This window comes from Trifolium pratense, linkage group LG3, assembly GCF_020283565.1.
Source record: "Trifolium pratense cultivar HEN17-A07 linkage group LG3, ARS_RC_1.1, whole genome shotgun sequence".
Classification (NCBI taxonomy): domain Eukaryota; kingdom Viridiplantae; phylum Streptophyta; class Magnoliopsida; order Fabales; family Fabaceae; genus Trifolium; species Trifolium pratense.
Genome location: NC_060061.1, coordinates 39,841,928 through 39,858,787, shown reverse-complemented (window position 1 = coordinate 39,858,787; position 16,860 = coordinate 39,841,928). Strand labels below are relative to the sequence as shown.

The 16,860-nt window shown below is 31.0% G+C and overlaps 2 protein-coding genes across 2 annotated transcripts; one reads left to right on the top strand and one right to left on the bottom strand.

Annotated features, from left to right (window-relative positions):
* The first annotated feature begins 9,251 nt into the window (after positions 1-9,251).
* Positions 9,252-10,962, top strand: LOC123915089 (isoleucine N-monooxygenase 1-like). The gene is made up of 2 exons (XM_045966238.1): positions 9,252-10,164; positions 10,318-10,962. The coding sequence occupies exons 1-2, from the start codon at positions 9,295-9,297 to the stop codon at positions 10,960-10,962; spliced, it is 1,515 nt and encodes a 504-aa protein (XP_045822194.1). The 5' UTR covers positions 9,252-9,294.
* Positions 10,963-15,044: 4,082 nt separating this feature from the next.
* Positions 15,045-16,300, bottom strand: LOC123913649 (senescence-associated carboxylesterase 101-like). The gene is made up of 2 exons (XM_045964457.1): positions 16,241-16,300; positions 15,045-16,026 (listed from the first exon to the last, which is right to left on the bottom strand). Exons 1-2 carry the CDS (start codon positions 16,244-16,246, stop codon positions 15,205-15,207), a joined length of 828 nt encoding a protein of 275 aa, XP_045820413.1. The 5' UTR covers positions 16,247-16,300; the 3' UTR covers positions 15,045-15,204.
* Positions 16,301-16,860: the final 560 nt, after the last annotated feature.

Genomic DNA, 16,860 nt, shown 5'->3' with positions numbered 1-16,860 from the left:
AAATGCACAGGCAGGGAAAGAGATAATCTATTGGTAGTGAAATGGGTTGAGGGAATTTTTTGTTTTGAATCATGCATTGATTCAACATGGAGATGCAAATCTTAAACATTTCTCATTAAAAAGAAAAAAAAAATTGATTGAAAAATCAAATCTTGAAAATCGGGGTCAATAAATCTTGGAAGTTTGAAATGATTTATATTTTTTTATTTTTTTGAGAATAATTTCTGGGTATTTTTAGTTTGCTATTGCTAAGCTTATACACCTGAAGAAAGAAGAAAAAACGTTTCGTTTAAAAAAAGAAGAAAAAAGTGATTTTTTTTTTAAAAAAAATAGAGATAACAGTTTTGTTTTTTCACAAGAAAAAAGGAAAGAGAGAAATAAAGTTGATATAGTGTTGAAGGAACATGATAATATTTTATGGGGTAACTTGATCCTTCAAATAAGTGTTTGTATATTAGACTAAGCCATTTTTATAATTTTCATTATTATACAATTAAAAATATTAATCGTCAAAGTTATGTATTGACATACGTGACACAGTCAACTGGGTCACTCATTATGAAACGAAAGGAGTAACTTTTTTTTTATAATACGTGTCAATTTATCATTGTTTCTCTTGCTATATACTCCGTACCACAGTGGGGTTGGCTGTCCGATGTATGGTCATGATCATGAGTACTGCATGTCACATCCTCTGGTTAACGAATATTTGGAAGGATTATTACATCGTACAGCAGCAAACCGTCTAATATGGATTTATTCAAAAATCGATTTACTATTTTCAATAAATTAAATCAAATGTCCCCGTGAGTTTAGCTCAGTTGGTAGGGACATCGCACTATATGTGCAGGAGTCAGAGTTCGAACCCGGGACACTCCACTTATTTACCTTTAAGGTGAATTTTTTAGCCACTAGGCTACCTGATCAAAAAATAAATTAAATCAATTAAATCAAATAAAAATTATATATTTTATTTACGAAAATTTTATCACCAATTTTTTTTTTCATACAAAAAATTAGAGATAAAATTCATGAATACATGTTTAAGGAGATTATAATCTTTTACTAGTTGAGCTATTTCATTATTATTAGTTATTAGTTATTTATTCTCTATCAAGAGAACCGATTAGATGGACCCATATATATTTTCTTTTTATATGATGGATGGACCATATTTCATTCCAGCCTATTTGGTTGGTACACGTCTCTTGCTTGTGAGTTTTGCAATAAATGAGTAAATTATGCTAAATATGATTGTCTTTTTTACTTATTTTCTAAAATAAATAAAAAATGACTAATTTCTAAAATTTGAAACTAATTTTCAATATATTTTTCAATACTCTCTTCTTCTCATTTAGCTTTTTAGTTTTATCCCTAAATTTTGGTTCATTTAAAAATCAAGGTACAATTAATGATATTTTATCATTTGTACTCTTACAAAAATTAAATAAATTTTCTCTTTCAAAGAACCAAAGTTTTACGACGAAGGAAGTATATCACAAAACTCTAAAAGAATGACCTAAAATCACCCTCTCCGATGAATAAAGTAGAAATGTGGCTTTGCTTAGCAAGTGGAAGTGGAGGACCATTATTGAAAAAGATGCAATTTGGGCTGATTTATTGCATTATAGATATGGTTGTTTGCCTTCTATTTTATTGAGCAGGGAAGCAAATCTATCTTGTTCAAAGGCCTCTCTATGGTGGAGGGATGTTCTAAGCGTCGGGGAGTCGATTATGCCCGGTTGGTTCCGTTCGAACACGAGCTGTATTGTTGGTAATGGTTCGGAAACTAGTTTCTGGAATGCACAATGGCATGGCAGTATTACGTTAGGAGAATTATTTCCTAATCTTTTTGCAAAAGAGATGAGGCCGAACTCTTTGATCGCTGACAAAGTGTCTAGCTGTAGCGAGGGGTTGGTGTGGCAATGGGAGTGGCGTGATGTTCTAACGCAAGATGAGGAACTCGATTTACTTAAGCTTAAGGAGCTGATGTTGGACATTAATTTGAATCAGAATTGTGCTGATAGGTGGCGATGGATTCCTGATTCTGCAGGTTTGTTCTCGGTCAAGTCTTGTTATAATTTTCTGGTACAATTTAGTTCGGCTGAAAATTTCAACCCATCAATGTTGGATGCTTTAAAAAAATTGTGGAAGAATGACGTGCCTTCGAAAGTGAGTGTTTTTGGTTGGCGTCTTTATTGGAGAAACTACCAACGCGGGATGCTTTAGCTTCTAAAGGTATTATCACAAATCCTCATGAAACTTGCTGTGTTTTCTGTTTTAGGCATGTAAAGGATTGTGCTCACCTTTTCTATCATTGTAAGTTTTCCCAATTGGTGTGGACTGCTATTTTCAAATGGTGGGGATGTAGTATAACCATAGGCGAGGAAGGGCTGAATCACTTTTTTAAGTGTGGTGATCTTGTGAAGGGACATCGTGTGCGACATTTGATTTGGTTAACTACTAACTGGTGTTTATGGAGATTGAGGAACAATATCATTTTTCGAGGGGAGGTGGCAGATGTATCTATATTGATTGATAATATCACGACAATTTCGTGGATTTGGTTTAGTGGCAGAGCCGGTCGCAAGTCCACTTATTCCTTTGCGGATTGGTGTATTAATCCCATTGCATGTTTACAAAGCATTTAATCTTTCGATTTGAATTGTAAGAGTTTGAGTACCCCTTGTACTCCTTTATAATTCAATATTGCTTATCAAAAAAAAAAAAAAAGAGTACTTTAAAAAAAAAAAAAATTTCTCAACAGAAAACTAAGACCACCGGCATAAAAAGTCACATTAAATATAATCATTAAAAAAAAATAAACTACATGACTTGAAAATTAAAATATCTTAAATGATGGTTCAAAAAAAAAAAAAATCTTAAATGATACATTACGCTTTGAGTACAACATATCATCAACAAATGAAGACAATAATCTATTATTTATATGTTTAGGAGTTTTTTCTCATAGAAACTTTCCTATGTGGCATTCTCTTACTTAGCCAACTTTGTTTTCATCCTACATGGCATCTTCTCAAGCATAAGTTGCTTATGTGTCATTTGTTTACAACTTCTTGAGTTTTATGTCCACAATTTTGGTAGTTTTTGATCTTCTTATCACATTTAAAACTCCTATTTAAATTTTTTTTTTAATTCTTTTTGTTTATAGGTTTCCTTAAAACTCATAGTATTTATTTTGCACATTCACAAATTAGGAAAATAAACATATTATATTTATTAACAAATCAAAGTTAAAGTTGAACGTAAATGTCAATTTTGATTTGTTAATAAATATAATATGTACCAACAAAAAAAAATTATATATGAGTAAGGAAAACAAAGAGAACTGTGGGTGCCGGTCGCAGCATCTAACAACATGATGCAATAATTTTTGGAGGTGATAAAAAGAAAATAAAAAGTAAAAAGAATTATATCGATCCAATTTTAATATATAAAAAATTCATAATTTTTGTTTATTTATTACGTTACATATACAATTTTTTTTTGACAATATATAGCTATTTTATACTATTGAAATTTTTCTCTCTCATGCTCAATTTCTTAGGTGGCGTCCTCTCATTTCTTTTACCGGTCAAAATCTCACGTGACAATCTCTCAATTCATTTTGCTGATGTGTCATTCTTCTATGTTTTTTCCTTTAGTCATTAGTGCTCAATTATAAATATTGAAATTGCTCAATCAGGTTTTATGAACAAATGTCTATATATTAATATTTTGATACAATTGAAATTTTACATATGGAAACTTTTGATTATTGACCAACTCATTTTTAGAATATATATTGATTAAATTAAATCAATGCTGAAATGTATGGAAATTTCAAAAATTAAGGATCAAAAATCTACTATAGTTTCTATATATACGGGTCAACCTGTAAGAGTGAGGGTCATTGAGTGTCTCAGCGCCCCTTCTCTATTTTCTCTTCTCACCTTCACTACTCTTTTTTTTTTGACAGAATCACTACTATTTGGAAGGTGAAACTTATCATATTTTTATTTTTTTGCATGTCGGAGTTAATTTTCGAAGATTTTCTATCCATATACCAATATTGGGACCACTTTTTCTTAAAATTTGTACAGAACCTTTATTTATACTCATGTATGGGGTTTATTTTTTTGTAATTTTTACGGAGTTAGATTTCTACAGATGTTTTGATACGAGATTTATTAATACGGGGCGAATGACCTCTTCTTTTTTTTTCTACGGGAACCTATATTTCTACACTTATTAATGCTAGATACCTATTTTTTTATAATTTTTGCTGGTACTTATATTTACACTCATATTAATAATAGTGCATTTTTTTTTATAGTTACATTTGTTTTTAGTGTAAACTCTGATACACTTACTTATTTACTTTAAAAAGTTGAAATTTTAGTTACTATATATTACTTAACAAAAAATACATTAACTAAAAATAAGAATAAAAAAACTAAAATTAAATTTAGAAAAACTAATATCTCAACTAATTAACTTTAACCTTAATCATATATGATAATAATCTAATTTTTTTATATGATGTTCGACGAGATTCTTGCAGACAATGATGAAGATGACTACGAGGGATAAATAACATGTGGATTGGGAACAAAGGAGTGGATAAAATATTCAAGTTTAATTCTATAATCAGAAAATTGTACTAATTTTGAGTTATAATTCTTTATTTGCAGGTCCATATACGGAAGAACAACATTGTTTGTTATTCAAATTAGGATTAAGTATTATCAATTGATGTTAGAGTTTTAAGTATTTATTTATATTTTTTATATTTTATTGTCATTTTTTTTAATCATATGTTTACTTATTAAAAAAGAATTGTTGTTCGTATTATTTTTTATTAGATTTAAATCATGCTTATAAATGTTTTTTTACTATTATTTATAAATAAATGTTGTACTCTATTTTTTTACTCATTATTTTTTTATTTGTCTAATTTTTCATGTGATATTTAACAAATATACTGATAAAATAATAGAAACTCCTCGAATGACTATACTATAGAATGAATTGGAAAAATGTGGAATTGAGAAATTGATATGCTTAAAAAAAATATTATTCTTAAACTTCATGCTTATCACGTAGAGAAAAATGTGTCATTTTCTGAAATATAAAAGGAATGAAGTAATTGACTTCATAGATTATTTTTCTATTTCATTTGATTATTTTATTAATTATGGTTTACCTTAACGTGGTTTTTCTAATAAAAAAAATACATAGTGATATGTACCAAACAAAATATTAAAATATAGGGGTATTGATAAAAAAATACCTACATGGAGGTATTAAGCAAAAAATAACTTACACAGGGTGAGACATACATTTGTAGATTTTATTATATAAAAAATATGATATCAATTGAAAGCAGAGAAAGTAACAATGATTTTATATATAAAAAAAAAGAATTAAAAGCAATAATATCATGTATTACTTTATTTTTATTCTCCATACATCACTGTAAAATAAACAAATAAAAATAAAAACAAATAGATACATTTTTTAAAATTTGCACATTAACAAATGAGATATGCTTAAAAAAATTATATAAATTTTTTTTGTGTCAAGCAAATGACAAACAATTCTACTGTTCATTACTTTTAAATAAATAATATTAAAATCAAAATCGCCCCATTTTGCTTCTCAAATGTGAAATTTTTTCACACGGGGACATGAGATAAAATACTCCTGAAGAAAACAAATGTCTAAAGGAGAGAGATGACGATTAAGAACAAATATATTAACCAGTTAGATTAGTTTTTGCATAATGACCTTTTTTTTATGAAAATAAAAGAACAAATATATGAACATGTGAGTTGGGAATGCGGAGTGGAGTATCACTCTCCATTCTGCCATTTCTCCTTAAAATCTCCAAAATTTGGATATTTTATCATATTTAAATAAACTATTACATTAAATATAAAATTAATTTTACAAATAATTAAAAAAATCACAATATTAAAATTTTAATAATCCATATTTTTCATGTGTGAAAAAAAATGATCTATATTTTTCATAGAACATTAACCCGGGCGATAGCACGGGTAAGTTATACTAGTAAAACATAATATCCAGCTTAAATGCTTGGTATACAATATATTTTGCATATTTGATCTATAAAACCATGAGAACTATAAGATACAAGAACAGAATTTTTTTTTTTTACGCAAGTACATATTATTTTTCTTTTTTTTTAAGGAACATATTATATTTGTTGATGATTTCATTTGTTGGCATATTACATCACATTACATTGAGCACAATATGAAATCAACAACATACAAGAACAGAAGTACAGAACATATATTTACGCTTTGGTCCCATATACATGGAGCCTTAAAGATAAACCGCAACATTTGATACACACCTCTCTTGCTCTATTGCTTGTGATTTTTGCAATAAATGAGTAAAGTGTGCTAAATATGGCGCTGAAATTGGTAGTACCACGGTTCGATCTCCCGTAATTGTGATCGGGAGGGGGCTAAAACCACTTGATGTTATAATTGACTCTCGAACCAGATTAGGCGGTCCAGCGGGCCGGATATTGGTGGTGAAAAAATATATATAAAATCAATCGATCGTTAGTTGGTTAAGAGCTGATTGGTGCTGGATTTGGTTGGGAAGACCGCGGTTCGATCCCTCGCAACTGCGATAGGGAGGGGATTGGACCCACTTGATGTTAGAACTGACCTCCCAACCAGATTAAGTAGTCCAGTAGGCCGGATACTAGTACTAAAAACCATATATATATATATATATATATATATATATATAGTTGTGAAATTGCATATCTAAACCCTAATCCACAAACCAATGAAAACTTTTCATTTAGCCACATCATCCACTTACATCCATTTAATGTGGGGTACTAATTATAATTATTATTAATATTATTGTTATTTTGGGTTATTATTCATTTTAAATTTTTCCGTTCATTTTATTATTTTGTGTATTTTATTGTCTTTTTTTCAAAAAAGTTAATGTTTTTGCTAATAATCTTTTGTCCAATCTTTATAAATATAAGGAGTTGGTCGATTGTCAGGACTACTTTCTAATGTTAGTAAAAAAAATAGATAAAATAAATTTTACTAATGGTTGTTATGCCCTGTATATGATTTTTATCATATTCGATATTTGAGTATGAGTTAAGTTGGTTTATCTTTGCTCCAATAAGTTTCAAATTAATATAAATGTCAAATTCGATAATACAATAATTTTTTGGTAAGAGATAATGAAGTAGTTTATCCAACTCAGAATCCTCCAATGAGAATTATAATATAAATAAAAACTTATGTTTCAACATCAATTATTTTCCATTTTCCATGGTCAATTATATGTTATCATTTCCATAGTTATTTTGAAGAATGAGTTAAAAATATTGCTAATCAATGTTAATGAAGAAGATACCAAAGTAACTTCAAATGTGATGTATAAATAAGTTTTTTAAATGTATAAACATCTATATATATAATTCCTAGATAGTTGTGCAACCACTATTCTAACCCTAATCCACGTCAGTCACTTATATTCAATTAAACTACCCAATAATGTCACATCACTTCTACTTACATCATTGTCATCTCTATACACTTTTTCATATGCCTACATTTATAGTATACCTATGACTTTTCATTATACACCCACTCAACTAATAATAATTTACTAAATTATACGCACTAATTAATCTTTTATACTATATATTGAATTATAGTGTCCTATTAAGAATCAAATGCACAGTGTATGAGTATGACCACAAACCGTTTTCATAGCGACATAACAATTTATGGATTACCAACTTATTTTGGTAGATGCAATATGATCCATTGTAATCTTTTCGAAATGTATAAACACATCTTTAATATCTATCTTATATTTACATCACTTTTTATTATTATTATTTTGTTGTTGTTGATGTTATTATTATAATTTTCATAATACTTATTGTTTCAATTTATACTAATGATTTTTCAACATTACAATATATATAAAATACCACATAATACCCATGCATCGCACGGGTGTGGGACTAGTGTGTGTGTGTGTGTATATATATATATATATATATATAACTGATTGAAGAGTAATTGCTAAAATTTTTAAAGTAATTCTTAATATTTTTTCAATATATAACAATAAAAAATACCACAGATCTCTGCCATGAATGCTGATTTCAAACCTGTATTCTCTGCAAAACAACATAAAAAATCTGCATTGTGGTTTCTAAAAATGCCACCACAAGATGAGGTAAAAGAGTTAGAAGCCCCATCTGTGTTACACTATACCCAATGCTCCAATGGAGGCTGCTTAAAGAAGTCTTTTGGCAGCCTCCATTGGAGCATTGGGTGAAGTGTAACACAGATGGGGCCTCTAACTCTTTTACCTCATCTTGTGGTGGCATTTTTAGAAACCAAAATGCAGATTTTTTATGTTGTTTTGCAGAGAATACAGGTTTGAAATCAGCATTCATGGCAGAGATCTGTGGTGCTATGAGAGCTATAGAACTAGCTAATTGTAGGAATTGGAAATATCTTTGGCTTGAGTCAGATTCTACTCTTGTTGTCATGGCTTTTAATTCATCTGTATTAGTTCCTTGGGAGCTAAGTAATAGATGGAGGAATTGTCTCAGAATCACTAGAAGCATGAATTTTGTGGTCTCCCATGTGTATAGGGAGGGTAACCAATGTGCAGATGGTTTGGCAAACATTGGTCTTACTATTGATAGGTTTACTATATGAAATGAGCTTCCTCAACAAATTAGTGGTTTTTTTGTTGATAATAATTTGGGTAAGCCTAGTTTCAGGCTTATCCGTGTGTAAGGAGATTTTGGCCTAGTCCCCATCCTTCTTTTGTTTTTCTCTCTCTCTCTCTCTCTCTCTCTCTCTCTCTATATATATATATATATATATATATATATATATATATATATATATATATATATATATATATATATATATATATATATATATATATATATATATATATATATATTTTGAGGCAGTAGCACTTTGCTACTCCTCTTTTGGGAAAAAAAATATATATATATAACAATAAGAACTAATAGACAAATTTACATTATGTTAAAATTGTACTTATGTTCATACATTGTATTTATTATTTATTATAAATAGAACCCCGAACTTGTTAAGTGACCAAGCCCAACCTTGCTTATTGTTTTTGTTTTAAAATCCAACTAAAACTATGAGTTACACTACTTGTTTTCTTTGGTTACTCCCTCAGTCCTTATGGCCTCTTTTCCTTGTTATATTTTTTGGTTCAATGGTAATCAAAACCATAAGATACAAGAACCCTAACAAACCTAAACTTCCACCAGGTCCCAAACCATGGCCTATAGTTGGTAATCTTCCTGAAATGCTCGCAAACAAACCTACAACTAGGTGGATACATAAAATTATGGAAGAGTTTAACACCGAAATAGCATGTATCCGCCTAGGAAATGTAAATGTTATTCCTGTTACTTGTCCCGCCATTGCCCGTGAATTCTTGAGAAAACATGATGCTGATTTTGCATCAAGACCGATAAGTGTGGTCGTTGATATTATCTCCAATGGCTACATGACCACAAGTTTTGCACCCTATGGCGAACAATGGAAAAAGATGAAAAAAATTATTACTAAAGATTTATTCTCTCCACGCAGGCATCAGTGGCTTCAAGACAAAAGGAACGAAGAAGCAGATAATCTTATGTTTTACGTGTACAACAAATGCAAAAACGGTGGCCTTGTGAATGTTAGGATTGCTACTCAACATTATTGTGGCAATGTGTATAGGAATTATTTTTTTAATAGAAGGTACTTTGGAAAAGGTATGAAGGATGGAGGGCCTGGTGTTGAGGAAGTTGAACATGTTGATGCTGTTTTCATATTGCTTAACTATGTTTTTGCTTTCTCTACATCTGATTATATCCCATGGTTGAGGTTACTTGACTTAGATGGCCATAAGGGGAAGATAAAAAATGCAATGAGGATAATGAACAAGTATCATGATTCCATCATTGAAGAGAGAATTCAACAATGGAATGATGGATCAAAGAATGTTGAAGAGGACTTGCTAGATGTTTTTGTCTCCCTCAAAGATGACAATAATAAGCCATTATTAACAACAAAGGAAATCAAGGCACAAGTTATTGTAAGACAATTTTCTCACTTGCTTTAAACTTATATAGTACATAGAGCATAATTTCCTACCCAAATTATAAGAATAAAACTTGCTCACTTGCTTTAGACAATTTGCTTAGTATACATATTACTAATGGAATGCAATCCGTAACTTTCTATGCAGGAATTGATGATGGCAATGGTAGACAATCCATCAAACGCAGTTGAATGGACATTGGCTGAAATGTTAAATCAACCTGAATTATTTCAAAAAGCCACGGAAGAATTGGACAATATTGTTGGAAAAGATAGACTGGTCCAAGAATCAGATATTCCTAAACTCAACTTCTTGAAGGCTTGTGCAAGAGAAGCTTTCCGCCTTCATCCCATAACAGCTTTCAATGCTCCCCATGTCGCGATGAATGATACAATGGTTGGAAATTACTTGATACCAAAGGGTAGCCATGTATTGCTTGGAAGAAGTGGTCTTGGGAGAAACCCAAAAGTTTGGAGCGAACCTTACAAATTCAAACCAGAACGTCATTTCAAGAACGATGGGTCTGATATATCTTTGACAGAGCCAGATTTAAAGTTCATATCTTTTAGTACCGGAAGGCGTGGTTGTCCAGGTGTCATGCTTGGCTCCACAATGACTATATTGCTATTAGCTAGGTTGCTCCATGGATTTACTTGGAGTGCGCCTTCTAATATATCAAGAATTAATTGTGTCGACTCCAATAGTGTCATGTTTCTCGATGAGCCATTGATGGTTGTAGCAATGCCACGATTAGCAGCAGAATTGTATAACTTTTCAAGTAAAAGTAAATGAAAATAAGAAGCTATAAGGCGCTTAGCTTGTTTCATTTATTTAGTATCACATCCACATCTTGAACTTGATTTTAAAATCATGTTATGTATTTATATGCAATTTCAATGATTTGTTATAGATGTATATGTAGTTTATGTACCATCATATGTAGTTACTGTGGCATGTAATCTCTAACTAGGATTTAGTGACCACATGGTGTGTTCAACGTGGAAATTGGGAAAAGGATTGCCTGCAGTTGAATTTTACTGCAGGGTCCTGCTGTAAGGCTTTTTAAGTCATTCTTATCCACATTCTTTTTTTAGTTTATAATTTGTTTATATTATTTAAATAACAATTGGACAAAGTTACTCAACTGTGTCATCCTGCAGTTACACACAACTGCAGATATTCCAGATCTTGAAATTGGATATCCTGCAGTTTTAAAATCCTGCAGTTTGATGCAGTTAATGTTATTGTGAGAGATAAAAAAAATTGACAGGAGAGAAAAAACAAATTTCCAACAACAATAAAAGTACAATTACTTTGTGTGTTACTATATATAGTGTGTGTGCAATAAAATTTTGAATTATCGAAGGAAACAAAATTGTTGAATTATTTTATCAAAGAATGAGTCGTATACCGTAAACAATGAGATCCACTTACACTATATTATATTTGTGGTAATAACCCAAGGTAATTTTAGAGAAATTGAAATTGTGGAAAACGTGTGGGTAATGAAGGTGGTACTAAAATGGTTTAGTTAACTTTAAGAATACGGTGAGGGCCCGTTTGGTGCACAGGATAAGAGACAGGATAGGATAACTGTATCATATTCTGTCGCAATCCAGTGTTTTGTGATACAGCAGGATATGATAAGTTAATCCTGAAGCTTATCCTATCCTGTCTCTCTGGTTATAATTCTTATCCTGAATTTGAGCTGGGTTACCAGCATGATAGGATAAAAAAAAATTTACTGGTTTATTTTATAAAATATATTTTAAAATACATAAAATAAAATTAATAAAATATAAATAATTAATTTTTAAATATATATGTGATTTTTTCACAGGGGTAATTTTGTAATTTATATATTCTAAAAAATCAAAATTTTACTAAAATTACAATATTTTAAAGTAAAATTATTATTAAAAAATTGACAAATAGGGATATTAATTTAAATTTTATAAAAAATTAAATATAATTCTTTTGCAATAGTAGTTTTATTATTTACGTATGAGATATATCATATATTTATTTGGCTTATCTAACATGTATATATTATTGAGTTATTTATTTGATCATGATTCATATAAAAAATTAAACTTGACATGATTTTTATTTTAAATTATATAAAGTTATTTGATTACTTATTTATGTTTTTATTTATAAATTTCAAAGTATTACAAAATAATTTAAAAAAAATAACAATTATTTTACAAGAGTAATTTTGTCAATTAAATATGTTATATATCTTATCATATTATTATGAGCAAGTATGTATTAAAAACAAAATATAATAGTTATCATGTTTGTTATCTTGTGTGCACCAAACACAGGATATGATAACTGAGTATAACTGTTATCCTGTTGTTATCATATCCTATCCTTATCCTGTTTTATATCCTATCATGTCACTATGCTATCCTGCGCACCAAACGGACCCTGAATGTTTATGTGAATTTAATTCGGTTTTTTTTTAGGGATTAATTCGGTTATTCGTAGGAATATTGTATTATACATGTAGAGTTTGGAAATGAAAGTTTGAACACTTTATTTATTCACCTTAAAGAATATTGGTGAATTTTCATAAAAGTAAATTTATAACAATTAGTTTAATAATTAGTCCCTGCATTTTTATAACATGTTTCATGTTCGTAGGGACGTATATGAGACAGGACGAAGATGGCGGTCATCCTAGGTCCTTACAAATTATTAGCCTAAAATAATTTTTCTAGGGGCATATTTATATGCAAAAAAATAAAATAAATAAATAAATAAATTGAATATAGAGATTTTTATTAAAAGATTAGATAGAAAAGTTACGTAAAAAACATGTATATTGCAATGTAAACTTTCTCGAAACATAAAACATTAAACACGAAAATTATATCCAATATTAGCAATGAAGACCATGAATGGAATCTTCCTCCTAGAGATAAAAGAGGGGCAGATTGTCACTTAGTTATTCTCACCTTTCAGTTTGATAGCATGAGTTCCATTTGTGCATGGGAAATCTCATTTGATTGACATCCTTTTTGGTTAGTCATAACATTCTCAATTTGGTAAGAAAAAAATTTTCGTCGATTACCATAACGTTCTTAACTAGGATTATTAAAGAACATCGATGGGAATGTTATGAGTGACCGACGACAGATTATGAGACCGTTTACAAACGAAACGATGAAAATATAACAAAAGATAAAAATTGAAAGAATGTGAAGAAAAAAAAAATTAGTACAACGATTCCCTTTTAGAATTCACCAAGGCTTGTGATTGGTGATAGCTATATGAGAGCCACATGTGGCCAATCCAAATTGGGCACGTGTCATCGCAATTTGATTGTTGGAGGACTTTTTTACTTACTTCCGACAAGTTTGCCTGTTATGTGATAGCAAATAATTTTTTCTTAAATTTTACTATTTTACACTGTGATGGAGCTAAAATTGAAAACTCACTAAGCATTTATATGTTATTCTTGGATGTAAAATTGTACTCATTAGCTTTAGCTTTATCCTTGATGAGGTATACGGTGTAACCATTATTTTAGCACGCAACTGCAGAGATTAATCTCATCAAGATAACTGAGATCCATTTAAGGGATTGACTTCTCCCAACAAATGTTTTTTCATACGCACCAGCCGAGGATCGAACTGTGTAACCATTATTTAAATACGCAAAAAGTTCATGTAATTAAGGTCACTTTTATTTTTATTTTTTTGTCAAGAAGGTCACTTTTATTTTAGTCCTTAAATTATTTTTTTTTTTCCTTCGGTGGAGTGGTGCTGGTCCGGATGAAAGTTTACAGCTGCTAATTGTCAATCTTCCACCTTTGGGCTAAATTTGTATTGAAGAAGAATATTACTTTTCGCATCCCTACCATTTCTCACACGCCCTTCAAACAAAGAGGGTGCGCGAAAAAATTCTCGTAGAAGAAAGGTCATTCAAGATATTTTGAATACCCAAGGTATTGTGTTCATCTTATGTTCTCTTTTTAGAGAAGATGAAGAAATTTGTACTAACAGGTTAACTAGAGTTGGCACAGGGCCTTTTGGCGAAAGATTATAGCAACTATAAAGAGGCACAAAGCTGTGTAGTTGTAGCCAAAAATAAACTCCTTGGTTCATATTTATTGTTGGGAGCTAATGAAAAGGAAGTGAAAATGCATGACTTTGTGAATTTGCAGTTGCACAATGCATAGAAAACAAAAATATTCAAGTAGTAAGCCACTAGATTTGGTCTAATGGTGAGACATTTGGGTAGTATGTATGAAGTTTTAAGTTGGATCATCATTGACAACGTTGTAAACCAAAAGAAAAAGAAAAAAAATCAAGTAGTAAATTTGTCGAACAAAAATCAAAGGTTCCGTTAAAAAAACAAAAATCAAAGGTCATTGGTTACAACGAGAAAATATATTGAATATTTCTTATGTGAAAGCAAGCAAATGGACATGTTTTCATGTCAGTTTGATGCTTCTAAACTCGAGATTCTAATTGTCGACACTGATACAGGCGACTATGTTGATGTCCTAAATTCATTCTTCGAAAATATTGCAGGGCTTCGTATTTTGGATTTATTGTATCAACCTAAACTGCATTGCAAAGGTATCATATTAGAATTTATGCTTTCATTCTTCTCTGGTCAAGACTTTTCTGAACCAAAATCTATCAACATATCATTATGTCACAACATGAAATACAAATTTAATTGCCCAATACCAATTTGTCAAACTTGATTCCTTAACGGAGAAGCATCATAATGAATTGCAAAATTTCATCGATATTTTTCGAGAATGTCATCGTACCATGCCTTTGTCCTTGAAAGGGTCATCTTCCAAAGATGGTTCCTAAGCACAAATACAATTGGACCCTATGATTGCTCATGGATGACCAACCTTGCAACACACATAGTCATAAATATTTCAAGGGGTAGCTGCCACTCCACCCAAATACACAAGTTTGTTTTTCTAGGGAAAAAAAAATAACATATGATACAGTTATGATACACACTTGAAATATTCAATCTTTATTACACAGTGAATACACTTTAGGGGAAATCATAAGCTCCTACAGCATACTGCTTGAAGTTTGAAGCATTGCTCATGAAGTTCGCGAGTGCTGAAGTGTATGATGATCCCTTAATTGCTTTATACTCATTCCACCAACGAATATAGCTGCTTTGTGCCAGAAATATATCTGGGGAGATTGCATAATCCTTCAGCAACTGATAAACATACTCTTCAAATTCAAACAAGTTCTTTAATGTCACTTGTTTCTCTTTGACAACCTTCAACTCTTGGCATAAAAGGAGAGCCTCTTCAACATGCGCCCAAAAGCAAGAATCTATAGTCAAAATAGCTTCCACATTCTTTTTACACGTACTGTTTATATCACTCGTTGCATTTTTTGACTCTTCCATCAACCAATCCTCCAACTGTTTGAAGTGTTTCGACCTTTTTTTGTTAACATAGTCTTTACCACCATCTCTATAGTAATCAGCAATAGCTAGAGGTTCAACCATTCTCCTGTATGTAGTCCCACCATATAGCCAACGGGTACGAAACGCTGCACCTTCTTTTTGAGGCTTCAAATCAACTTCTGCAACCATCTTTTCCCAGTAACTACTGAGCGTTTTTTGGAAATGAACAACATCATGGTGAAATGGTGTGTTCATGTTTTTGAAGCTGTCATAGTACCCTAATTGTAAATTCTTAGTTTTCTTTTTGTACCATTCAAGTTGGGCCATATGTACCTTCATGTCATTCAATTTCTTTGATGGATCAAATAATGTCTTTTTCTGCAGGATGAAACTTTTTTCTAGTTCTTTTAACTTTGTTTCCAGAGTATTGATATCAATGTTCTCCAGTTGCTGCTGCCAAATCAAGTTTAGAAATGAGAACATGAAAATTGGAGTTTAAAGGTTAATGTTAAGCACGGACATTGGACACCGGACACGACACGGACACTGACACTGACACGACGACACCGTTTAGTGTGTGTCATGTATTGTCAATTGAGAACCACACCTATCAAGTATTAGATGATTTTAGCTCTTGAAGAAGAAATATAATATATTCACCCACCTGCATATGTGGCGTCAATCCTAGCGCCTGCAACTGCAAACTAATACCAGTTACGAGTGAATCTGGATCAGTCATGTTTTCAGCTTGAGTGGAAAAATCTATGCATGTTGCTTTAAGATAGAGACTTTTTACTATATTTCCATAATCAACAGATTCAAGTACTTGATTTTTATCATGGACTGAGGCCAATGCCACCAAAATTTTCAAGATAGAATCGGGGTTCTCGAAAGAAGTTGCATCAGACGAACACAAGATAAATGTTCCAAAAGGCATGTAATGTAAGTACTGTTTCGATTTGTAATGAAGAGCCTCGGAAGTGGGTCTTTGTGTGATACAACGTGTATGAAGCAGGAGTTCCAAATAGAACTATGTGATATGGTTCGGTGCAATGTCATGTCGCCAACAAGGGGTGAACCAAAGGTGATGCAGGGTGGACGATTCTTTCCTGAACCAATGTTATGTAATAAGTGATATAACAACGAGAGAAGTAATTGATCTTACGAGACCATGTCCGGTAACAATCAACTGAATCCGTGGATTGGAACTATTGATCTGCATCAAGATTGTTACATAAGGGATTGAAGGGAAAAGGAAACATGCCTAGAAAGAGAAATCTAGAT

Coding starts and splice junctions, on each gene's coding strand:
- LOC123915089 (XM_045966238.1), top strand. CDS start 9,295: ATGGTAATCAAAACCATAAGATACAAGAACCCTAACAAACCTAAACTT. Junction 10,165..10,317: donor AAATCAAGGCACAAGTTATT/GTAAGACAATTT, acceptor CTTTCTATGCAG/GAATTGATGATGGCAATGGT.